Source organism: Lissotriton helveticus, chromosome 1_1 (genome assembly GCF_964261635.1).
Source record: "Lissotriton helveticus chromosome 1_1, aLisHel1.1, whole genome shotgun sequence".
In the NCBI taxonomy this organism is placed as follows: domain Eukaryota; kingdom Metazoa; phylum Chordata; class Amphibia; order Caudata; family Salamandridae; genus Lissotriton; species Lissotriton helveticus.
In genome coordinates, this window is record NC_136057.1 from 927,900,068 (window position 1) to 927,925,634 (window position 25,567).

Here is a 25,567-nt window from a genome sequence, read left to right on the forward strand (position 1 = left end):
AGCTAAAATGTCGGATATAGAGACTATTTTACAGTATTCCATCCAATGTATCAGTGGGGATGTAGAGTATGATGCCCCAGCAGTTAACTCCTGGCTATTGACCATGGCGAACAAAACAGCCCTGTTGAAAACTATTAAAACCTCAGACAATTTTAGACGTCCTGTTTCTGCCCCGTGGTTCAACGCTGGTACTGTAGAAATTACAGAGGTGCCGGGCAATAAATAATAATATAAAAAAGACCTAAATAAATATTGTGGGATGATTATGAAATCCCAGTGTGCTGCCTTTGCTGATGAAATGTCAGGAGCCAATAATAACTCTTGTGAAATCTTCAAGATAGTGCAGCATTTTCTTCTCCCGGTTTCGCTCTTATGCAGCCATAAGCAACATCTGCTGTTGTATACGAGAAGTTTCTTTGATTAGCTTGTTAAAATCGTCGCCTACATGGAGGCAAACTCTATCATCCTAAATAAAGACAAAAAGCTGGCAAATAGTTAGGCCCCCGATTGAACATTTGCATGAATTTTCTAGAATTTCATTGGAGGAGTTTGAACAGGCTACCATCGCCTGTAAGTCTGGGTCGCCTGATGACCCCTGTCCCCGAGCATTTTGATCTTTATTTCTATAGTGATAAAATAATTTTCAATCAATTATGCAACAGCTCTGTTGAATCTGTCACTGTACCAGCATTTTAGAAACCGGCCAAACTGGTCCCACTGGTTAAAAAAAAAAAAGAATAAAAACCTATTTTTTAAACTCCAGCAGATAGGTCCCAGCTTCCTAATTTCAGACCTATCTCCTTACCACCAACTGCATCTAAGATGATGGAGAAATTCATTAATAGGCAGGTATCCAGCTGCTTGGAGGAAGGGGAGCTACTGCACCACTCATTCAGGCTTCAGACCACGTCATAGTACTGAATCTGCACTAGTGGAGGTGATGGACTCCATTAAAATGGCACCTGATCAGGGAAAACGGGCTGCGTTGATTCTACTTGATCTAGCCACAGCTTTTGATACGGCGTCACGATCCATCCCCCTCCGGCGACTGGAAGACATCAGTGCCGGAGGTACTGTTCTTGTATAGAATTGCTCTTTTCTCACGAACAGAGACCAAGCAGTCTAGATGGCACAGTATTCTTCGTGCCTCAGTTTGAAGTTCCATAAGGCTCAGCAATGATTTTTAATGTTTACACTGTCCCCTGTCTTGTTTAGTTGAATCTTTAGGTGTCCGGATAATGTCATACGTGATGACATGCGTTAGAAGATAAGAGGGGCCCCTTACTTAACCTGTGGGACTACGGCACTTAAGCAGTGAAATAAAGGAAATCCCGTAGGGTGAATTTAGTCTTAACCTAACTCAATACCATACATCAGAAATTCTCACTCTCATTCCACTCCACCGATTTACTCCCCATACACACCAGTAGATTGTGCCATATATATCATAGGGACTCCCACAAAAATTAAAATTATACAAAATTATTTATTGCACATGACAAAAATTACATAAAAGTACATAGACTGACAGTCTAATCAATAATAAAAGCCACACTAAGGTGGTGGAACAACAGCAACAAATTCTTTAAAAACACACAGTCAAGAGTTCTAAAGTCAGACTTCTATAGTCAGTCTTTTACAATTGGCACATCTACTCCTGCACCGTTGTACTTGCACTGTTAGATAGATTCCATTGTTGTCAATATTCTCACAGTGCTAAGTTAGTAGATAGTGCGTATTCATGTGGCGTCGACGCGTTTCGATGGATCATTAAAAAATGTTTCCATCTTTATCAAGACAACTTCATATCTCACTTGAGTTTGAAGCACAGTACATCACAAATAAACACCTATAAAACATAAAAACTATTAGGACTAGGTCATGCCAAATTATAAACAATAGTATACATAGTATAGGATTTACTATCAAAACCTATTATCTAACGGTTTATTATACTCTCGTTAACCCTCTATTGGAACTGGCCTGCTTCCCTTGATACTGTTGTTTGGACCATAGCCTCCCCTTTGTCCCACATTGGAAAATAGGAACAACACAGAATTTAAAAGTTAAAAATTCAGCCTAACGAAATGCCATTCGGGTCACTTTCCTATTATATATGGCTCAATCATCTTTCATGCTCAAATTAGCTAAAGTTCAACCACACCATCTTTCACACTTTTTATTCGCTAATCATCCTGCATCTCTACTCTCTTTTCACTTATTGGTTTTGTAACCGAGACCACGCTGCATAGTCAGGTCTTTTTAGTTCCTCCTCACCTTAGTAACTGTCGCAGAAATCCTATTCTTATTCCGCCCGTCTCTAAATCACTTCATTGGGTTTCACAGAAAATACCCTGAGTTGGCTTTGCATGTCAGGCAGCTATGGATAGAAACATGATTCTATAAGTATGTTTGCTCTATTACTGATAAATTCCTCATTACTCGAAAAATAAAGGGGGAAATCTCACCTGATTTAGTAATCTTGTACGCGTATTGTTCGATATAGTTGAGGGTTCTTATTTATATGATCTCGGAATTCACCTCCTGATCCCCGGGAATTTTATAAGATTTTTCAGGAACATGGTTATGTTTTCCTTATCTTTCATTTCATTATGGCTGCTCTGTGGTATTCAATTTACGAGTCAGGCCAAAAGTTCTACATAGAAAAGGGAAGAGGTCACATTTATTGGTTGACCGTTATGGAAACACATAACACTATGCAGTATATTTGTTTCTAGGGGAACAAAGATTATGCTTAAAGCCCTTAACAAGAGACTCGCCTATGCCTGTTTAAATGTAGAGTGGAGGTAAAAGGCTTTTAAAGTCCCCTCGTGTACGCTGCAATGAACACTGCGTAGTTATCGTTCACCAAGGGGTATCGCAGTAAGAGTTCGAAATTTTTTTTACGAGGCCCAGCTAGCTTAATCTACGTGACCGCTGTCTCCTATGGTGACAGGGTCGCAGCTTTGTGCTCACTTACCAGGTTTCAGATGAAAGAAGCAGCAGCGTCCTCTCCTTGTTGTTGGCGTCTCACGACTGCCACACTCCGGGGCAGATTAGGATACCGTTTTTTCCGTATCCTCCGGGCTGGCGGAAGCCTCCGCCGGCCCGGAGGATACGGAAAAACCGCAGCGGACCCACCAAAGACCCACCGCCACATTAGGATGGCTGGTGGGTCCAAGTTTACGTCCGCAGCTTTTCCGCCGCGGTTGGCTTACAACCGCGGCGGAAAAGCCCTAATATGGTGGCGGTGTCTCTCAGACACCGCCAGCCATATTAGGATGCCCAAAAAGAAATGCTTTTCCACGGCGGGCTTTCCGCCGTGGAAAAGCATACGGAGCTTCACTGCGGGGGCCCGTTGCGGGCCCCCTGGGTGAAGGGGGGGTGCACATGGGGGGTACCTATGGTACCCCCCTGCATTTGTATGCAGTAATCGGCAGGCACCGCGCGGTGCCTGCCGCTTTCTGCATACAAATGCAATGCATGCATTTTTAACATTGCGGCGGGTGCAGCTTGAAGCTGCACCCGCCGCAATGTTAAAAATAGAGGATGTGACCGCCAGGGTGGCGGTCACATTCTGATTGGAGAGGAGGGAACTCCGCAGGCCATGCGGAGGTTCCCTCCTCCTCGATGGTCGCGGACGGACTCAAGTCCGTCCGCGATCATAATGAGCCCCTCAGTTAAGACCCCTTTATAAGATCCTAACTATCTTAATTAAATCCACTTGTGTGGTATGCTAATCGACCGAACCCGGGTTCTGACCCGGAACGGGACCAAATCTGTTTCCGGGACGGCCTCTTCGTGTCTGTCGGCCTAATGTGCACGAGTGAGCGCCATCTTTGAATAGGGTTTTGTTTATGGCACACTCTTGTTTACTACTATATAAGTGCTTATCCGATGTCGAAAAGGAATTCTAATCATCAATCCTTGACCGCACAGTTTGTTTATATCCCATTCGCTATTTATTTTGAATTGTTAAAAGCTTGCTCGCCTTGTTATATAAAAAACGACATTAATGATTGCCAATGGTCCCGAGCAGGAAATCAACTTTGAATATTAAGTTGTAATCGACATCTTCGATTGGGCAAATTTTATGCTGTGAATGCCCTAAATCTCCAAGTCTCTTGGAGATCACTATCCGTCAGAACCTTCGATCTGATATGCACATGGGAGCTGACAGAAACTTTTGTATTATGTAGTCTACCCTAATTCAGAAGTCTGAGTATATCCAGGCACATGTTAGATTCGAAGAGGATCTATCTATAGCCTTAGTGTTTACTAACATAACTCTATTTGAATTTATATTTACCTGACTAGACACATGTTGAGGTTATAATGGCAATTTTCATGTCAATATACTATTGTGATTTTACTCTATATGGGTTTGGTAGGTGCTGAGGAGTCTTGTAAGTTAGAAATAGAGTGGCAGTTTAGATGATGAATGACATCCAGTCTTCCCTGCTATTGAGCCCCTTATTTATTGTGTCCAGCATACACATATACCATTGTTCTCTACTCTTCCTGGTCTTCTCTGTATTGCCTCCTCGTCTGTTGATTTTAATTTTTTCTAGTATATACCATTTAAACTCGTCACATTTGTGGCTCTCAGAGATGAAGTGAGCAGTAAGGGGGGCATTTTCTTTTTTCGTACGGATAGCAGATTTATGTTCTGTAAGTCTGAAGCGAAGTTCACGCCCTGTCTCACCCACGTAGCCAAGGCCACATGGGCAAACCAAGAGGTAAACCACGTTCTTTGTTCTGCAGTTGGTAAGATCCTTCGAGCGATATGTTTTGCCGTGATGAAATGCAGCTATTTCTCTCAATGGTGAAGGACTCTCCTGAGGCACCTAAAATGTTTAAAGGCAGTCTGAAAGCTGTTTCTCAGTGGATGTGGCCCATCAATCTCCAGTGTAATGGCAGAAAAAATAACGATTCTGTTTGGCTCTCCCCTCTCCACATGGACCCTGAGTGCTTGCTACCCTAGAGTGTGCCACCCCACCACCCATGTCGACCAGCGTAGCCCTTAACCCCTTTGCTGCTTCTGTCGGCCAATGGCCGCCGTGCGCACTACCTCCGTAGTGCTGGGCATGTCCGTTGGCCGACGTGGCCCCGCCCACTTGATCAAACCGCGGCGGAATTTGCGCCGCGGTTAAGCGGTTATCTTGGACATGAAGATGGACTGCCACCTGACCTTGAGTTCTTAGGTTGCTGCATTACTTCGCCCCTACTCTGACCCTCTGTTTTTATGACCAGTGAAGACATTTCTTCCCCATTTCTCTTTAAAGGCGCAAATAAATGTGATACATGTGCTTGTCACGTTGCACTTGGATTATTCTAATGTGTTGTGCTTAGTTCTTCGTGCCCATTTGCTGAAAAGGATTCAGGTGGTTCAGATTGCAACTGCCAGGCTGTTATTAAAGGTTTCATTGTAGGCGACGATATCCCCTTACCTGAAGGAGTTGCATTGGCTACCTATCCAGGAGAGGATTCAATTTAAAACTTTAGTTCGTGCCAACAGGGCTTTCTATCATACGGGTCTGAGCTGTCTTTCAGTTAGTCTCACATCTTTTCTCCTGGCCAGAACCCTCCGCTCTTCTGAGGCTGGGTTTATTTGGCTGCTGAGATTTAAGCGTTCGAAGTGGATTCGTACCTTTCCTATCTCATGGCCCATGCTTGAAGTCTCATTCAACCTCGTCTCCATAAAATCATAAATTGAACCCGCTTTAGAAGACCTCTCAAAACCTGGTATTTTTCACAGGCCCTTCCTGGGAGGAATGGATGGAGTACTTGGGGTCTGGGTGAATGTCGTCTGTTAGCGCTGGGACACTTTTGCTCTACAAATGCATGATTGATTGACCTGTTCCGCTGTGGGCCTTCTGGAGAACGCCAATGCATTGGAAACGTTTATATAGTTTTCACTAGGCCTCGCCCTGTTAAGGGTGGGGCGGGACACTGCCAGTTTAGCTTCTAGCGGATTATATCCTGGCAACTGACAAGTCAACTGTACTGGGCAGAGTGAGTGAGTGTGTGTGCGCGCCTCTCCTTCAGATAGATATCTGTAGAACTCTGATTTCGATTCTATATTCACTCTTCAGCCAACAACATGACCAAGGGATGTTATACCTAAGGTATCCCATCCCCTAAATCCCACTAGGGCAGTGACCTGCGGCATTAGATGTTAAGCCTGAGAGCCTATCCTCCCGACAAATGCACATAAGTGCCTGAATGTTTTGATTGTTTCTCTGTATTTACTTTCATATTGCTAGGATGGCAAGGCCCTTGCTGCCATCAGGTGAAACTTTGATATATGGCTCTGTTTTGTAGATGCATACATGTTTTAATACTTTTTACACTGTGTAACTTGCAAGGGTCAACAGTAGATTGCAGCCCTGCTTTGTACACATACATACATGTTGTGGTCTCCTCTGTTTTCAGGCTTGGCTGCATACTTTACTGTCAATGTGCAGTTGCACTGTAACAGGGTGTCATTTTCATGTAAGATTGGCATTTACAATGGGTCCAATCATAAAATGAGATTGATCAAGCAAACTCTCCAACTGAGTGCTCGTAAAATATTAATACCATCATATGAGCTGGCTTCCAACAACTTCAATTCTTTTCCAAACCGAATGCTATTGTGTAATAACATTATCAAATGTTTTGTTTTTCTTGATTTCTTTGTTGGATGCATTTCCTATGTATATTCTTTTGTGTCTGAACTGAGTCCATCTATTATGTTAATTTCAGGATTTGATTTTAGGCTTTGATACTTTACAAACCGCTGTGAAGTTAATGATGCTTTAAAGTGTGACCGTTTGTTGTAGGTTTTACAGGTCTTGTTGTATCGTCTCATCCTGGCAGGCGGTTTCAGTGTAATTCCTGCTTTGTGGATGAAGAAGCTCATCTGGGTGGCAGTGTTATTCTAATTCTGCATGGGAGCCTTTCACTTAATTATTCAATCACGTTGCATTGATAATTGGGTGTCTATATACCTGCTGTTTTTGCTATGACTGCACGGTCAAGATGCTTTCAAATACAACTCCATTTCTTTCGTGGTTTACAACATTGTACTGCTTTAAGGTGTTTCTTAAGGAGGGTCGCCTCGCATTTTTTGAGAATGTTCTGTTCTTTCCACATTTGAAAGCAACTTTGTTTCAATTCACTCCTAAGATGCTGTCCAGGACACCTGAATGTATGTTTCCCTTTTCACCTTTGAGATGCTCCATCCTGATGTTTCCAATGTTTAAATGTTCAACATATGGCCTTACATACACTTTAACTCCACACTGTTATGGGTAATATTCATCTCCTATTTCCTAGTCGGGCACAGCTGGCTAGGCAGTGATGCATAGGCCTTAGTTATTAGAATAGGGAGTTTTGACAAGCTTCTTTCGTTTAGTGATTGTGGCTTTCTTCCTCTTCTATTTCCCCAGCCCTATGAACATTTCATTCACTGTTTTAATGAGGAGTTGTAGCTTTCCACTGCTGATGTCCTTAACCTTAAACTGCATGAGGGACATGAAGGTAAAAAAAAAAGCCATGGCAAAGACAGCAGGTGTGCCGGGGAGCCTTTGGATGTATCCATTTCTACACATGCATTGCAAACGATAACGATCTGGGTATCACTGCCTTCCTTCAGGTAACTGAAAAAAATTGTACAAAAAAACCCATGTAGGTGGGAAGGCTGGAGAGAGACCCAGACCCCCCTTCCCCCGCTGGTGGGGACCTCACCTGGTGCTTAAATATGTTTTAAAATATTTTTATACTGTACCGTCGATCTGCGGGGTGCATTTTAAGGCACGGGGGGGCCCATCCCCAGAACTTGATAGTATCCCGGGGACCCTATCTCTCAGGGCACTCTGTTGTTCCCTACCCAGAAGAGGGCGGGCAGAGAATTGAAATCTCATTTCCTGCCCGCACTCTGCTGGGCAGGGAACACAACGTTGCTCCCGCCCAGTGGGACTAGACGTAAAAGCTGTTTTGGCATGAACAAGCAGATGGATGTTGACTGGGGACCGGCAAGAGCCATTGTGACCTTGGGGCTCTCTCCACAGCCCCCAACATTTAACAAAGGAGTGGGTACCTGGAAGCACCCACAGTGAATATAGAAATGGCGGCTCCCACAGCACCCAGAATGGGTTCCTACTGAGTAGCTAGCATTGGCCAGAGTTTATAGCTTTAACCAACAGCCTTAAAACGTGGGTGTCTGGATGGGACCTGGACACCCAAAAAATAAAGAAACAACAAAACGGGATGATAAGTAAGAGGCAGGAGCCGCTCTTATTTTTTTCACAGTAACGTGCAACAATGTCTCGATGGGAATCCTTGGGGGAATATGATTTAAGAAATAACTTAATTGCAACATATGCATTAAATGACAAAATAGTCCCAAGAACATGATTGAATAGTTATTTTTTCAGCAAAGACAAACAGATTAGATTTTCACCAATCAAAATGCAGCATCAATCATGCTTTTAAAGTTATGTACCAAGTGAAAAGGCGAACACTTTGTGCTTGTGAATACATGTTAAATGGCGCATATTGGACAACAATTCAATATGAAGTTATGCATGAATCAGAACCTTTATGAAGAAGTTTATAATATCATGTCTTAATTCACAGACCAAATTTAACTTGTGCAAGTAGACCGCGTTTCAACCTTCATGACTGGAGGTCATCATCAGGACATAGATAACACAACATTGGGCGATAGCTGCCTGGAAGGTTTCGTAGTCTGATTCTAGCAAGGCTTGAGACTCCACACGCCTGGGCTACAGTCAACGGCTCACATCCACAAAGGTATAGATGTCTGTGGTCGGAGGATTTAGTTCCAACCCACAAGGTGGGCTGTGGGAGGTGCTCCCCTGGATGGGTGGGAGTGAAAATGTTCAATTAACGGGTCCTAATGCGGTACCCAGGTGTCTGGAAGTCAATCTGAAAAGTCGGTCGGTGAGTGGCTATTTGTAATAAACTCCCGTCCTACCCTCAATGGGGTCGTTTTTTATTTAATGTACATTCACTGTCACTTTGAAACATAATTCCTGACGGTGTTCTCTTTACTCTCCACTCCCACATAAAGGCTTCCTTTTATTTTCTTACACTGTGTTATACTGTACATTGTTGAAGCCATTTCTTACCCTTTGGGTTATTCCCTCCTCTGTGTTGAAACTCTTAATTGAAATTGCATGATGTTTTTTAATCCATTTAGGTAGAGTCGAATGTATACATCCTTGTAATCACTTCTATTATCGGACGCAGTCAATTGAAATCCATTTATCCTTCATTTCCTCAAACCATGGTCGTTTACTGTTTTTTGTGCTTTAAGTAACTAACTCACCTCATCTTTTTATGGTCTTAGTGGCAATATCCATTTATCCGTCATGGTTTCAGCCTCTATTACATTTATGTTTATTGTCTTTGCTCTCATTCTCATACATTCATTATACTTAGTGGGACTTTCTCATTTAATGAGTATCATTTTGGTTTCTTGTATCCAACTTTAAAGCCATTTAATTTAAATGATCCTCATTTTCATGTTTCCATTTTTTTAATTGGAATACTTCTGTGCGGTTTATTCAACCTCACCAATTGTTTATGGGTCCAGCTCACAGATTTATATGCATCTCTTTGGCATGGTTTTGCCCTGGTTTCTTATGCTGATGATTCTCAACTTACAAAAAATATATATATGCCAACCCACTCTGTTTAGTTTTGCTCTAAGTCATTAGCAACAGATCAAGCTCAATTTTGATTTGTTAGGTATATTTATTTTTACCTTTTCTTTTAGATGCACTTCATAGAAAAAATCAATTGTTTCTATGTCAGAAAAAACAACACAACATATATAACAAATATACAGATTAACTTATACATACCATTTATCAAAAAAACACATTATTACATACATGTCAACATTCACTGTACACTATACACTAGGCTTTCATTATATACAACCTCACTTATACAAATCTATTTTCATCCGTTCCTTTGGCAAATATCAACTCTTCGCCTTATTGACAATCAATGAATCCAATCAGAGGAACAGTAATAGACATAGTCAACAGGAGATAACACTTGTTATCAATTCTATGAATCAATGATTATTAGTATTTTAAAAAAAATTGTATCTCCGTTCTCAACTTGTCATCTCTATTACCAACCAGCCTGAGAACACAGCTGCCAGGTTCCATGTCTATCTCACTGAAATTATGACCTGGATGAACCATAGCTTCCTGAAAATTCATACAGACAAAACAGAGGTGATGGAGTTTGGTCCGGGCCAGGAATAAGTCCTGGTGGTAAACTGAGGCTGGAGAATGCCCAAGCCCTGTCACCGAGGTGAAGAACCTTGGGGTCATTTCCGAACATCAATTGAACCTCTGTGCCCAGGTAAACCGTCTCACCCACTCCTGCTTTTTTCTACTAAAAACCCTGAGAAAAATGTTCCCATTCATCTCACAAGAGTTGCAAAAGATGGTGATGGTAGCACTCTTCTTGTCCAAGTTAGGCTACTGCAATGCCCTATTTTTGGGCATTGACAAGTCCCAAATGAGAAAATTGCAATCCCTACAGAACGCTGCAGCAAGACTACTTCTGGGTATACCCAGAGGACAGTCCACTTCAGTAGGAATTCAATCACTTCACTGGCTTCTTGTTAAACAGCGGGTGGAATTTAAGTCTCTATGCCTTGTGCACCAGGCAATATATGGTGGCGGTGCTGAGCACATTCAAATACTGTTCCCACCTCATATTCCCCCATGCGCTCTTAGATCTGCCAGTCTGGGTCTTATTAGGATCATAAAGACCAGACGGGCAAGATGAGGGGGGGGGGGGAGCAGGGCAATATCACATTGGGTGGCAAAGCTTTGGAACAAAATACCTCTGGCCATGAAACTTCAACCCTATTTGCAGCTTTTCAGGAAGGGTCTGAAAACATGGTTGTTTACTTCTGCATAGATCGCCAGTTAACACAGTGCGTTATTTCTGTTCACACACCACAACGCCAAGGCAATCGAGCGCTATATAAACATATAAACATAAACATTTGTCATTGTTAAAACCTTGTGGGACTTTTTAGCCTAATCTTATGATGTATTTAGAGACTCCAACTGGTGCATTTTTCTTGTTCTGTCTCCTCCTCGTTCATTCTTTGTTATATCTTCCATAGTATTTCATACTTTTCCAGTTATTCACTGGTGTCCCACGTGATGTTTTGCCATTGCATATGTGAGGCCTCTATTTTGCACTATCCTATTGTGTTCCAAGTTGCATTTTGTAGAACACAGGTTTTACTTCCCACATATTTTAGACTACAGTTTCATTCCAAAATGAACACTGCTAATTGTAAATTGCATGGTATTCTTTGTTTGATCTCAACGGTCTTATTTCTGGCTCGTATATTTTTTGTATTCTTAACAATTTTACATGCCTTGCACACAAGACATTTATTAAATCCAGTTCTTGATACATCTAACCAGCTCTTTGTTTATTTTTCAAATGCATTTTTACCAGTTGGTCTTTTGTCATTTTAGATTTTTGTCCCAGTATACCGCCAATATCTGGTTTTGAAAATGCTTTGAATCTTGTTACTCTCTTTACTATAAGTCAAGATTAGCCTTGTTTCTTTTGACTTTGTATCAGTCATATATATTTTTTTTTAGTTAAGAGTTTCCATCCCCATTTTTTGGTCTCGCCTACGCAGCGCGCATGCGCTGTATAGGAGACCTTTAGCCGCCGTGCAGCTCTTTTTCAAAGCACATACTTGTGCTTGTGGAGGCATATGTCTTGCGGGAGTGCACAGCGGCGCCACAAGCACGAGTATGTGCTTTGAAGAAGAGCAGAGTGCGCTCCCCAGCGCGGGCGCACCACTCGCGTGCTCACAATTAACTTTCATTTGTCTTTTATCAATTAACCCCCTCTCTCTCACAGTTAACTTTAGCTGCAGTGGGGCTGCGCTTGTGTTTCAGTGTTTGTTCTTGAGCGTCTCTGGAGTTGGAATAGTGTGCTATGTGGTTCACGCTGTTGATTTCAAGTCCTACACAACCCCTCCATCCACTCCGCGAGTATTTGAAGCTGCAAAATCCATGCTTCCTGAAACACGCCTTCTGCATTCTTGAAAAATCTATTTAGATAAACTCCCAACTTTTCAACTTTTTTGCCACCAGCCGTTAGGGAAGGAGCTGGTTTTAGGCGTCCCTTGGACAGAAATTCTATCTGCCGCCTCCCCTAACTCAACTGTGACAGCTGCAAATAAACACAAAATTGATCTAGAATCCCCTGCGGATATGACCCCCCCACCCCTTCCAGGGCCCATTCCATGCGAAACTGAGAGTTGCCTCCAATCCAACCACGCAAGCCCGTTTTCCTTTCAACTACCCCTCCCTCCCTCCCTCTCTCCTCTCAGCCTCTTACTCCTTCATTTCCCCGTTTCTTTGGGTTTAAGTATAGAGGAGTTAGCGGTGCTCAGCCAGAGTTCCAGTAGTCAGTCCGACACAGTTCTAAATCTAATGGTGCTAACAGGAAAGGGGTGACCCTATAAACCCCTTACTTGTGATTAAAACTAACCACACAAACCATTTACAATAGACCTGTGCACACATATAATCAAATTTGTACAGTGTGTAAACGTATTTGAGATAATAAACATAATCCAGTTGTGACTTCTTCTGTTCTTTTAATGTGGGTTGGCACAGAAAACAGCCCAACACTGCACTGTTTGGAAGCATACATACAGCCACAAGAGTTTCATACAGTAGGTGGTTCACGTGGGTGCACACTGCTGATATACTTACAAGCCCTAGGTGCTGTATTACACCATGCCTGCATTACGAGTTTGTCTCTGATTTTGCACTACCCTGTCTCTACACATAATGTGTGTGTCTGATTGTGCACACAGCCAGTGGGACAGGGGGTTAGCACTGCACATGCCTATATTTTACAGCAGAGGAGGTGACCATCCATGTCACTCTTTGGAAACCCATTTCATGATTCTAGTGTACATTTGTGGAAGTGGAGTGATCCCACATAAAGGCCTCTTGGTTAATGTTCTGCATTGTGTTCAGCTTCGCACTATGGCACAAAAGTGAGCCAGCCGTGCCTAGCGCATACTCGCTGTACATCCTCCAGTACACATTCCTATGTTTAGACAGCAGCACAGACATCAGACATGGAAGATGCGTGATTCAGGGAAAACCCCCCAGTACAAATAGGTACTTCAGGCAATATACCACTATACCGATTGCCTGTGCCTGACTGCATTGGCGTTTTTCATGCAAAAAAAAAATTGATTTACTCTGCTACTTGTGTCATAAGATCTCTTGCACAAACCTTTAGTAAATCTGGCCCTTGCTGTATCTCTAGAAGTATCTATTGACCCGTCCCTGCTCCCTTTGAATGTGTGAATTCTGCAGTGCTCCATCTCTCTACACACTGGGTGCGTGTCTGAGTGTGCATCATGATGGCATATGAACATGTTTGGAGCATGATTGCCCAGTCTTCTGTTTTCTAGGGGCATCGAGTGGCTGTGTTGCAGAGAGGTGCCAAACTCGTACTTCATTCTAATGTGTGCGTGTGTGTGTGTGTGTGTGTGTGTGTGTGTGGCTCTGTGTGTGTGTGGCTCTGTGTGTGTGGCTCTGTGTGTGTGTGTGTGTGTGTGTGTGTGTGTGGCTCTGTGTGTGTGTGTGGCTCTGTGTGTGTGTGTGGCTCTGTGTGTGTGTGTGTGTGTGTGTGGCTCTGTGTGTGTGTGTGGCTCTGTGTGTGTGTGGCTCTGTGTGTGTGTGTGGCTCTGTGTGTGTGTGTGGCTCTGTGTGTGTGTGTGGCTCTGTGTGTGTGGCTGTGTGTGGGGGTCTGTGTGTAGGTCTGGGGGTCTGTGTGTGTAGGTCTGTGTGTGTGTGTGTGTGTGTGGCTCTGTGTGTGTGTGTGGCTCTGTGTGTGTGTGTGTGGCTCTGTGTGTGTGGCTCTGTGTGGGTCTGTGTGTCTGTGTGTGTATGTGGCTCTGTGTGTGTATGTGGCTCTGTGTGTGTGTGTGTGTGTGTGGGGGGGTGTGTGTGTGTGTGGCTCTGTGTGGGTAGCTTTTTTTGTAGGTGGCTGTGTGTTTGTGTGTGTGTGGCTCTGTGTGTGTGCCTCTGTGTGGCTCTGTGGGTAGCTTTATGTGAATGACTGTGTGGGTGGCTCTGTATGTGTGTGTGGGTGGCTTTGTGTGTGTGGCTCTGTGTGGGTGCAAATGCAATAAGTCTTGCATTTGTGAGCGATTAAGCTATTGGCATTGTAAATGACAATGCCATTTATTTATGTTTAAAAAACAAAAACATAAATAAAAATAATGTCATGAGCAATGCTAATAGCTCTAACTTTAACAATGCCGAGACCATTGCATTGTAAATGCTTGTTTTATATTTAGGCAAACAAAATGCAAGTTTGTGTTTTAATTGTCATAAATTATATTTTGCGGGGTTTTGGTATTACCTCAACTCGCATGAATACTATTTATACTTTCAGAAGAACAGAGAAGGAAGTGTCACGCCCTTATTGCACAAGGGCACCACTTTTTAAGCTAAATATATGTGTTACTCAGTGTTGAGAGGAAGATATGTGGGGCTGGCACAGAGCTGGCCATCCTGAATTTTTGAATTGTCCTCCGCTCCCCTGCCATCCGTGGTAGATGTATAGTTTCTTTGGAGTACTTTGGGTGGATACAGAGTGGAACTAGACACAAGCAGTCTGTTCCTGACGCCCCATCGTCACTTGTATCACCATTTAGAAATGCATACACATGCCAACGAGGCTGATGCAAAAGCGCCGTGTGTCTCAGAGTTGCTCCTTGTCATGCAATAGGCTCCAGTGAACTTCTTGCTTAATTAAATCCATGAATGCACTTGCTCTTTTATTGAATTTTCTAGACTCCTGTGGCTAAAATTAAACCCATTTGGTGAATATAATTGTTTTATTTGATTCGAACTAAATAGTAGTTGGATTGCCATTAAATTAGTAGTACTTCTCACTCAAGTTCTGTAGAATCGTTATTTTGCTTTCAGTTGCAACCATTGCCTAGCAATTTTAAAATGGAACTTTTTAACCTTTAATACTGTAATATTGGAGCTTAGACTTTCTCAGTTTTGACACATAAGCTGCTGAGCCAAGAAATAGTAATTTATCAGGATCAAGCAATTGGAGTAGGTGGAGAGATGGGCACTGGAATTTGAATCCCTCGGTTCTCAGTTGGTTATGTGCTTCTGTACCGTATCTGCTCCCATGCGTACGTTTGTGGAAACATTTCTGTATTTTCTGAACCTCCTTTTGTTTTATTTCCTTCCACTGTGTACAGTAAATCAAACTGTTCTGGCGGCTTCCACCGCAATTATGCCTACAGATAGCTAGTGGATCCACATTCTGCAGCTCACATCTCATGTAAATTTAATGAAGTGGTAAAATGTTAAAAGCACTTGTTTAGTGTTCCATATTTGATAAGAAACAGACTGGTAGCAGGCCTAAGGCAATAGTAATTGTCTAACTTTGCTTCACATGATTCCCTCCAAAACATTTAATGTTGCCTATCTAAATATGTGTTCTATTTGATATGAGAGTGTGATATATTAGTGGACATGAAGAGATGTTTTAAGTGTAATTTCCCTTCTTTATTAGGTTTCAGGGCCTTGTCTGAAAATCTTGCAACATGCGCGAGTACAAGTTGGTAGTCCTGGGCTCCGGCGGTGTCGGAAAATCTGCTTTGGTAAGTCTGCTACTACAAGTCATCATCTCAACTTCAATTCATTTGTTTTATAGTAATGGCACAGGCGACGGAGCATTCCACAATGTTTAAAAACGCCTAATAAGCTAGTGCATATTTCTGTGTCAATATGATTTTGAATGTTTGGGCTGATAAGATCCATGATTGACCACAGAAGTGGCAATGCTGGATTTAAAGAAAAAAGCTGAACATTCTTAAGTATTGAGCAGCCTACAAAAAACAAAACTAGGGAATGAGTTCCGCACAACCTATACAGATGTTTGTGTGGGAATTCTGTACCTCTGGTTCAGGTGCACAGCTCTAGTCACACTTAAGCACACTTGTGTGCGCTGCACATTTTGCTGTATGCTCAAACTGCCAATATTGATAGGTCTGGCTTATACCTGAATGCACATCTTCAGTCACTGGTGAATTCACACACATAACTCATCATGCAAGCCCTCTGTCTTGCTTCTTTACTTTTGTGCAGATAATCATCCACCCACTGACTCCTTCAACTCTCAAACACACAGAGAAGCGTATGCAAGATATTTTCATAGAATAAAAGTAGAAAAAAATGCCTGTCTGAACGCAGCAGGCATATGCTTGCAATAATGGTTAGGTCCGAATAGTCTTTTAGTTCGTTTTCTCTTTTAATGTATTACATTTTCTTTTGCGATTTCGGCAATATGGTGCTATGTCCCTCCTTGCATGATGTCCGATGTATGCCCCAGAAGCCCCTTTGCATGGTCGACATCTTCAGATTCTATTTTTGCTTTCGGGTTACCATTTCAGAAGTATAGCTTCCTCTTCAATTCAAATTTGTAAATTCATCTGCTATATATTATCGCATTTAGAGAAAGCGGAGGGGGGGCGGGGGGTCGCATGTGAAACCAGACAATTCTTCAAGCTGTAAAATACTCCTACAGGTAAAGTAATCATTTTGTTTTGCAGAAAACATCTTTCTGGGTTCAAGTGCTGTGCATTGGTAGCATTATTCTTGGAGTCTGGGTAGAAATGAGTGTGTATTTGCAAACGAATATCTCAGTACTTAATGTCCCACCGAAGCTTCCTTATTATCTTAGTTACTCATGCAGTAATGTTTTGTGAAGGCGTGCACGGAAGACCATTTGGCCACGGTGCAGACAGAAATCCTTTCATACTGCAAAACTCTCCTACAGGTAAGTAACCATTTTTTTCCTCGTTTCACATTGTGTAATTCAGTCACTAGATGGTTTTCTCTTTCTGTCTCTTGCATTACACCACAGATTAATGCTTCATCTTTAATTTTTGATGCAGGAGGTTAGACCATGGTTTGCTGGCATAAGTCACATGGAACTACAACTTGTTAGGATGGATACTTCTAAGTGCCGATTCCTCACCTTGTGAATAATCACAAAGCATCAGACTGGATCCGAGAGCTTTTAGAGCAGTACTCCTATGCGCTGCTAGGTGGCATTTTGGGACTCTGTGCTGACCTGATTATGCTTAATAAGTGATGAGTGGAGGCGCATGTGTGCGCCACCCATTTGCGCTGACTTCACTACCTTTCTTTCCGTGCCATCAGTTGTGGATTCGGAGCTTATCCCTAGTCTATATTCAGATTTTTTATGACATTTTACCCAGTGTGTAAGGGAAATGTCAGCCCCTAAACCAAAGGGTTCAAACCATGTACAGACTGTCACAAACAAATACCTGTGACAGTCCCTCATAAAGTCAGTTTGTGGTATGTGGAGTTGAACCACAACTCCAAGTCTTGCTGCGACTTCGCACAGATATCTGTTTGGCGCAGGCCATAAGGAAACAAGAATCCAAACACTCCCCGAGGGACCAAAAATCCAAAATCTGTTGCCAAACACAGGAAGACTATGTGCTATTTCCAATTGAAGTCAAAAGGAAGGTCTTGTTCCCACTGCTAGCCTTCTTGTGACAGGTCATCATCAAGGTTGAAGTCTTTGTGTATATCTAAGAAATCTGACAAAAAATCCAAGTGGGAAACCGCCTCTTCCTGTCAATCTAGAACTCCAGAGAAGGCGCAAGTGCATCTGTGTGCTTCCTGGTCTCGCTCCCGATCTTCATTGGAACCTATTCAGAGTCTGATCCAGACAGTCTCCTACACCCCTTCCCAATGTTGGGCCAGTTGGCGGTGTTTCAAGCAGTGGAGGCCTGACAAAATGCTATGCTGCTTCTTTTGGGCACTTTTCCTGCTCCCTCAGGTGCCTCTGGGCCCCAAGGATCTGCACGGGCCTTAAGTTAGACTTCAGCTAGAGAGTCTGCCCATCCTGCTGCCTGTGCCTCTTTGATCAATATCTAGTTCAGCACCGACTCCTGTGCCTGCTTCTGCGCCATCCCTGTGCTGCTTTCACGGATGCCCAGACTGAATGGCCCATTGGTAGAGGCATCAACTACAAGCCCCCGCCACCTTTGCTCCCAACTCCCCCGTCCCCTAGCCCACTCCTCCTGATCAGAAGTCCAAAAGCATAGAGCCGTTTGGCAAGTTAATTTTCTACTCCACAAGCTTTGCTCTGGGATTTGTAAATGCCAGCAGTCTACTCGACTGTTGTTCCTATGTACTTTGGGATACAGTGGGTCATGTTTTACAAGTTGTTCCGGATGACCGTTTGACATCCGTACTTCAGGCTATTTAGGACAGTCGCTAGACTGCTAAATTTGTGATACGACCAGGATGGATCCAAATGATTATCTTGAATGTGACTTGGGTACCAGTGTGGCTCTCGGGGTCGCGTCATGGTGAGGTCTATGGGCTTCTCTGGGGACATCCAGGCATTGTTCCCTCCTTTTTGATGACAAACTGACTTGAAGCTTTTCAAGGAGAGCAAGGCCAGGGCTTTCTGGGCCTTTCTGCTTCCACAAAGCAATTCCACTATCTGCGTGGCTACGGTAGAGGTTTCCTCAGACTTCTCCTCCAGCACCAAAGGCTTTTCAGGACTTGCATGGACCTCTAGTCTTGGAGACGATGCATGGCTCAGTCCCCAGCCCCTACAGTGGCCACAACTGCAAAATGTATTTACAAAGACAATGCCACCCCGTTGGAGGCTAGATACAATATTTGCTTCAAAGGTGGCAGGCCATTGCAACAGACATGTGGGTCCTCCAAAGTGCCCACTAGTGCTATGCCCTTCCATAGCTTTCCATCCCCATCCACCACAGCTTCAACCTCCTTCAGGGCAATTGCCGTAAGACCATCTGTCCATTTTACGGCAGGAAGTGCAGTACTTTTGCCCATAGTGGCCTTCAAGAGGGTTCCAGCCGCGGAAGTAGGAACAGGGTCTTACTCCCACAACTTTGTGCTGAAAAAGGAAAGGGGCCTTCATCCTATTTTAGATCTTTGCCTTCTTACCACTTCCTTGGAAAAGACCAATTCAAGATGCTCATGCGAACAAAGACCATGTCTGCCCGAGACCCTAGATACTTGGATTGTTAAAAAAACTAAAAGTTTTTCACGCTGGGCAGGTCTGCAAAGATGGTTTGCGCTGAGCTGTTTTTTTCAAGACATGAAGTTATAAGTAAAGATACTTGAAAATAACAAGAACTTGAAGGTTTAAAACTACACAGTGGCACTATTTGTAAATAGTTTTGGTGAAGAAATGGAAATGTTTTCCCTGCTAACGTAATAAGGTAGCTGAGAACAAATGAATGGTGTAGTTAAATGTACAATAGTAATAAAGTAAAATGTTACCTTTTTACTTTAATAATTAACAAATTAATGCATAAACACAGAGGTGAACGCACATTTATTAATATAAATGCATAATATAATATAATTGAATTTATATAATCTGTTTTATTGAGGCTCATTTGTTTTCACTGACCAGTTGTACGTATGTCCCTCCTAATAAACCATGCCCAAAGATAACCAAACACAAATCCTTACACTTCGACTGCTCATTTTTTCCTACACTATGGTATAGTAATGGGATTGGTGTACATTCCATGGGGTGTGCCAAAGAAGCAACTTAGTTCCCCTACTGCAAACCCTGTATCTCTGTATGTGGGAGACTGACGCGAAGAAAGATCTCATCCATCTGCTGTATAAATACTACATAATTTTAAGCATTATCCCCATGTTCTTCTGGCTAGACAATAAGGAGTAGCAACACTAATAACTCACTGATAAATACCCTAGAACTGGCAGATCCAGAAATTCAATGTTTTGTACTATTTCCCTCCTGTCACTGGTGTTTTTTGAAGAAACCAAAAATTAAAACAGCCACAGTATCCAAATGATTATTTAAATTAAGGCCGATTATGTCCAGGTAAAGGCCAGACACCAAAGTATTGTATATTGACACATGTTAAAAGTAGTGTAATAAATATCTGCATCCACCTTATGCAATTAGCAATAGAAAAGTATGAAAATATTTGTTTGAAGCAAGTGTGGCTACAGATACACAAGCTGTGCATACTCCTGCCATCTAGTATTGGTGCCATCTAGTATTGGGCCCGGATGTTTGTGATGAATTCTTCTCAACTCATGAGTTACCGAGACTCGTCCTCTCGCTTGCAATGCGCATGGTCTTCGGCTCCATTGTTAGATTGTTTTCTTCCCACCATCAGGTTTGGGCTTGTCCTCCTGTGCTACGGATTAACGCTATCTTGGTGTTCTTTTCATTCTTCATGGTTCCTATCCCTCAGTCAGTATTGTATTCGATCACGTTTTTCTCTTCTCTCATAACTGGTTGACACCTCGTCTCCTCCAGAATAATTTTCCGATCAACTCTGGTCGCAGGTGGGGCCCTCACCCGCCTGAGCCTCCTTTCCCTTCCACTCAGCCAGCTCTCACCATGCCTGTGATGGAACAGATGGCTTTTCGGTATTTTCACGCAGAGTACACCTGGACCGACCTCCACCAAGCCAGGTCTGTAATCTTTGCCTCTCATCCGAGCATGACGAGGCCTCTTGCACCGCGTGCTGGTCCTTCCAATCGTATAAGACTATCTAGGCTTCACGTAGACTATAAAGCACTGCTCTACAGAAAGTGGTGGCTAACCTGTGGGTGCTGCAGTTGTTTGGAAAAGGTTACTTAGCACTTGCCTACATTTGCTTGTTGGCGTGCTAATACATTCATACTGTAATGTTTACTGAAAGTGTCTGGAGTTAACCATGTAGCTGCTATAAAAAGCTCAGATATTGATATATTGCCTAGGAAAGCCAAAGCTTCTCTTATTTTGCTAGTTGTTTGTGCTCCCCGAGGTGTGAGTGCATCCACCGTCCATGGGCAGTGCACTATGGATGAACTGTTCAGGGATATTTGCCTATGCTTTTCCACCTCTCACCTCTTCCATTCGTGGTTCGGAGTTTTAGGCAAACCTCTCACCCTCATCCTAGTGGCTCGCACTTGGGCCAAACAACTCTCATTCACCACTTTCACTGGTTCTGTACGAGTGTCTTCCCAACAGGCTGGACCTTCTCACGCAGAGCCATGGAGTAATCGGGCACCCTGACCCCAAGTCTCAACTGTGCGATCTGGCTCCTGAAGTCTTAAAGTTGGTTTACCTTAATCTACCTCCTGAATGCCTGAACATTGTTAAAGAAGCACGCAGGCCTACTACTCGGGTTGCTCCGCTGCCAGTTGAAAAAGGGTTGTCTTCTAATGCCTTTAAAACCATATTGGCCCCTTAGCAGCCAACGTACAGAACATTGTTAGTTAACGTCTACATATCCAAATGTAGTCTAGCCTCACCTCCATTCGTTACGCTTGCTCCAAGATGGGCTATGTGGTGCCTTCTTTAGATCGTAGTCATTAAAGCTTTTATGGAGGGACTCGTGTCATTCCTCCCCAGGTGCCACCGGCCACAGTGTGGAATCTTAACATTTTCCTCACAAGATTATAGGATTCTCTTTTGGAAAGTGTCTTTCCTCTGTAGCTGTCGCATAACTCAGATGTGTTTGTAAGGTCCAAGTCTTAATCGTGGAAGAACCCTTCTTTCGGGTTCCTAGATATAGGGGTGTCCTTGGCACAAACCCTAAACTTCTTCCTAAGAATGCCTCTCCTTTCCACCTTAACCAGTATATAGAACTCCCAATTTTCTTTCCACAACATGACTCAGTTGCAGAAAGGGCTCTTCATGTCTTAGAAGTCAAATGAGCCTTAATGGATAGAACAAAGCCCTTTTGGAAAACTCAGCAACTGTTTATTGCTTTTTCTGAACCGCATAAGAGGAAGGCCTTATTAAAATCGGGCATAGCCAAATAGTTCAATCAATCAATTTGTAAAGCGCGCTACTCACCCGTGAGGGTCTCAAGGCGCTGAAGGGAGGGGGGGGGGTAGAGGGGGGGCCGCTACTGTTCGAATAGCCAGGTCTTGAGGTGTTTCCTGAAGGTGAGATGGTCCTGGGTCAGTCGTAGGTGTGCGGGGAGGGAGTTCCATGTCTTGGCTGCCAGGTAGGAGAACGATCTTCCTCCGGTGGTGGTTCTGCGAATCCGAGGGACGGTGGCGAGGGTGAGGCTGGTGGAGCCGAGCTGGCGGGTGGGAGTGTAGAACGACAGGCGGTTGTTGAGGTATTCGGGGCCCGAGTCGTGCAGCGCTTTGTGTGCGTGGGTGAGCAGCCTGAACGTGATCCTCTTGCTGACGGGGAGCCAGTGCAGATTTCTCAGGTGGGCAGATATGTGGCTGTGGCGAGGGATGTCGAGGATGAGTCGTGCGGAGGTGTACTGTATGCGTTGAAGGCGTTTCTGAAGTTTGGCTGTGGTTCCTGCGTACAGGGCGTTTCCGTAGTCCAGTCGGCTGGTGACGAGGGCCTGGGTGACCGTTAAATGCATCCAAATCTGTTCAGCAAAAGTTGAGTTTTACCTGCTACCCCTAGAGCCCGCTCTACCAGGAAGAAAGGGGCCTCTATGACTTTTCTAGGAAACATCCCAATTGCAGACATTTGTAAAGCAGCTACTTGGTCTACACCGCATACTTAAACTAAACCGTACTGTGTAGTATATGTACTAGCCCATCAAAAAGCCAATGTTGGTCAGACTGTTCTACGTACCACTTTTCAATCCTTTGCAACATCCAGAGGCTAGCCACCGCTTAGAGGACTACTTTACAGTCTGTGCACAGCATGTGTATCTACAGACACACATACCTCGAACGAAAATTTTTACTCTGTAAGCATTTGTTCATGGCATGTAGTGTTGTAGATTCACATGTGCCCATCCTCCTCCCGGACACCTCTGGCAATTCCAGTTACCATTCCTTCTTAAGTCTCTTGTACAGTCATCTTTCTGTCTCTTTCTCCCTCACCTGTATCGCCTTGCTCCAGCCTCATCCTTAACCGACGTGCGGAAAACATTCTAACAATGGAGTTGATGACAATGTGCATTGCAAGCAAGAGTTGGAGTCTCAGTACTTCGTGACTCAAGAAGAATTCTTCAAAGAAAAACAACTTGCACACATCCGGGCCCAACACTAGATGGCAGGTGTATACACTGCATGTGAATTTACAGGACTACATGCCACAAACTGACGTTTACAGGGTAAGTAACATTTTCCATCCTTAGAGGTCTAAGGTTGTTTTCCAGTGAACTGGAAATTTAATACCTTCTTGGTATCTGATCATATGTAAGAAGAATGCATTGATGTACAGTTGACATAGAATTGCTAAATGCCCCTGTCTACTATATTGTATTGTAGCATTTATATAGTGCTTCATAGATCAGATTAAGCTGCAAAGAACTATGATTATAGCTTACGTAAGAAATTGGATTATTAGTTTGGGAGATGGGGTTGGGGGGTAAAAACCTACCTCAAGTAAAGGTCACAATCCTTATAAGGGTGAACCCTCAAAGTCACTAAATGAACCTGAACTCCACCCCCTGGTAGCTATGGCACAGAGAAGTTACGATTAAATTACAGGCAATCTCTAAAGTATGTATGCAGTACTACAACAGTAATAAAGTTGAAGTGCAAAGCAATAAAAATCTCAAAACTAATTGGAAAAATATAGTAAAACTTAATAAACAAAAACAACAAAAATCCAGTAAGGGGAACTGGAGATAGGAATTTTTAAAAAGTTTTAAATTGAAAGGCCGCCGTGTGGCAAATGCAGGAATTTTTAAAAAGTTTTAAGTTGAAAGGCCGCCGTGTGGCAAATGCTGCTGATGGGTGCAGTATAACACGACCTAGGCTCAATTTGACGCCGACTGTAATGGAGCACGGGTGGATCCACTAACCAGGTTCATCCTGGTCAAATATTGTATCTTCTGACTTTAGTCCCTTTAAGTCCCAATCCACCACAGGAGCACATTTCTTAAGCCCCCAGGACCTCCGGCAAAGGCCAACAGGTGGGTCTAGTTAATGTGCAGTCGCCACTAGTCAATGGGTGGAAATTACTCTTGGGGATGCCTTAACCAATGGGATAAAAGTTCCTTGGGCTAACCAAATTTACTTTTCGCATTCTCAAGATGACTGAAGCCTTCTGCCATACTAAACCTGGGCTCTGAGGGCTTGGGGGTGTTTGCGTGGTGTGTGTACTGTGTTAATTCTAGTCTCCTCCCACATCTAGCACCCGTGCTTTACTTTTAACATTACAAGTAAAGCGCGGGTGCAGATCCTAGCCTAGTGATGTCTAAGACTGCCATGTTGGAGCCACACCCTACCCGTTATTCAGCAGAGGTGCTACATCGTTTTTCTGGCTGAAAGTTCATCATAAACCAGTGGCAAGGAAATATTAATCCACAATCTCATCCAGTAAACCTGAAAACGTGAAGGTTTTACAGTTCAACCATTACTACTGTATTATTGCGATTGTATCATGCGATAGATGATTCCCGTCGTTCATTCTAATTGGCCCATTTCATTTTTTGGGGATGTCAAATAACCGACTCGCCAAACCGTTGTTTAAAAAATGTGTATTTGTGCTAGTAATTCTTTTTGGATGTAACACTTTTACATCTAATTGAACCAGTTCTAACAGTAGGAGCTTGATAAATCTGTGTATGTACATGTGGTTTATGTCTTGCCCCTGAAAATAAATGTGTACCAGTTGGACATTTTATTCGGAGTAAGTCTACTAATAAACGTACGTACACATTTTTTTTAATAAACTGTCATACTATCATAGCAGCACAGAAAAACCAACTTTAAAAGTCAATACATGCTGCATTACAAGAGCTTTTTCTAACGCTTTTACGTTGGGAACCAAATGGCATACATATAAAGCCTAATGAATTATATTTAACCTCCTTATGTGATGGTTCAGTACCTATGCTTATAGCTTCTACAGATGAAAAACAGCATGGTGCAAAGTATAAATGCATACCCGCCTCGGATAGTCTGACAATTCTTGCGATTTGGCCAATGTTCTTGACTTTAAATTAACTGGGGTTAGTTCCAGTTTGTCCCTGACACAATAAACACCCCCAAGCCACCTTTATATCCCTCCACACCCCTGTGGTGTCTGGTGTGAGCAACCAGTTAGATATTTGGAAATAAACATACGTAGAAATGCTGAGAAAGTAATGAGCGAAAACTCTGATCCAATGGTCCTGAAATGCGCCATAAAGTAGCAAAATGCCAACAGTTTCCACTGTCGATGGCTGGGAGAATAGCTATAATAACAAGCATTGGCATAACCAATAGGTCTCTCCTAAGGGACCTTGTAAGTGTTTAATTATCCAGCACAATATCCTTGGTGCAACAACATCAACTGTTCCCTGACTAAACACTTAAAAGGTCCCAAAGGCGAGACCTATTAGCTATGCCAGTGCTTGTTTTTCTAGATGCTAACTCACCAAAATTATAATTGTAAAGTGTAATATATCCAGTGCTTTTCTATGGAGGGAACCCTTTTCAGTGAAAGGAGATGTGGAACATTAACAACTTTACATTTC

At 43.1% G+C, this 25,567-nt stretch overlaps 1 protein-coding gene across 2 annotated transcripts in view; it reads left to right on the top strand.

Moving 5' to 3' along the window:
• Positions 1 to 25,567, top strand: part of RAP1B (RAP1B, member of RAS oncogene family) — a 495,913-nt gene that overhangs the window by 141,991 nt on the left and 328,355 nt on the right. For both annotated transcript variants that reach the window (XM_078676580.1, XM_078676587.1), the window contains one exon: positions 15,640 to 15,727. In XM_078676580.1, the coding sequence (XP_078532706.1) occupies positions 15,671 to 15,727 (57 nt within the window). In that variant the 5' untranslated portion in view covers positions 15,640 to 15,670. The remainder of the gene's footprint in view (positions 1 to 15,639; positions 15,728 to 25,567) is intronic.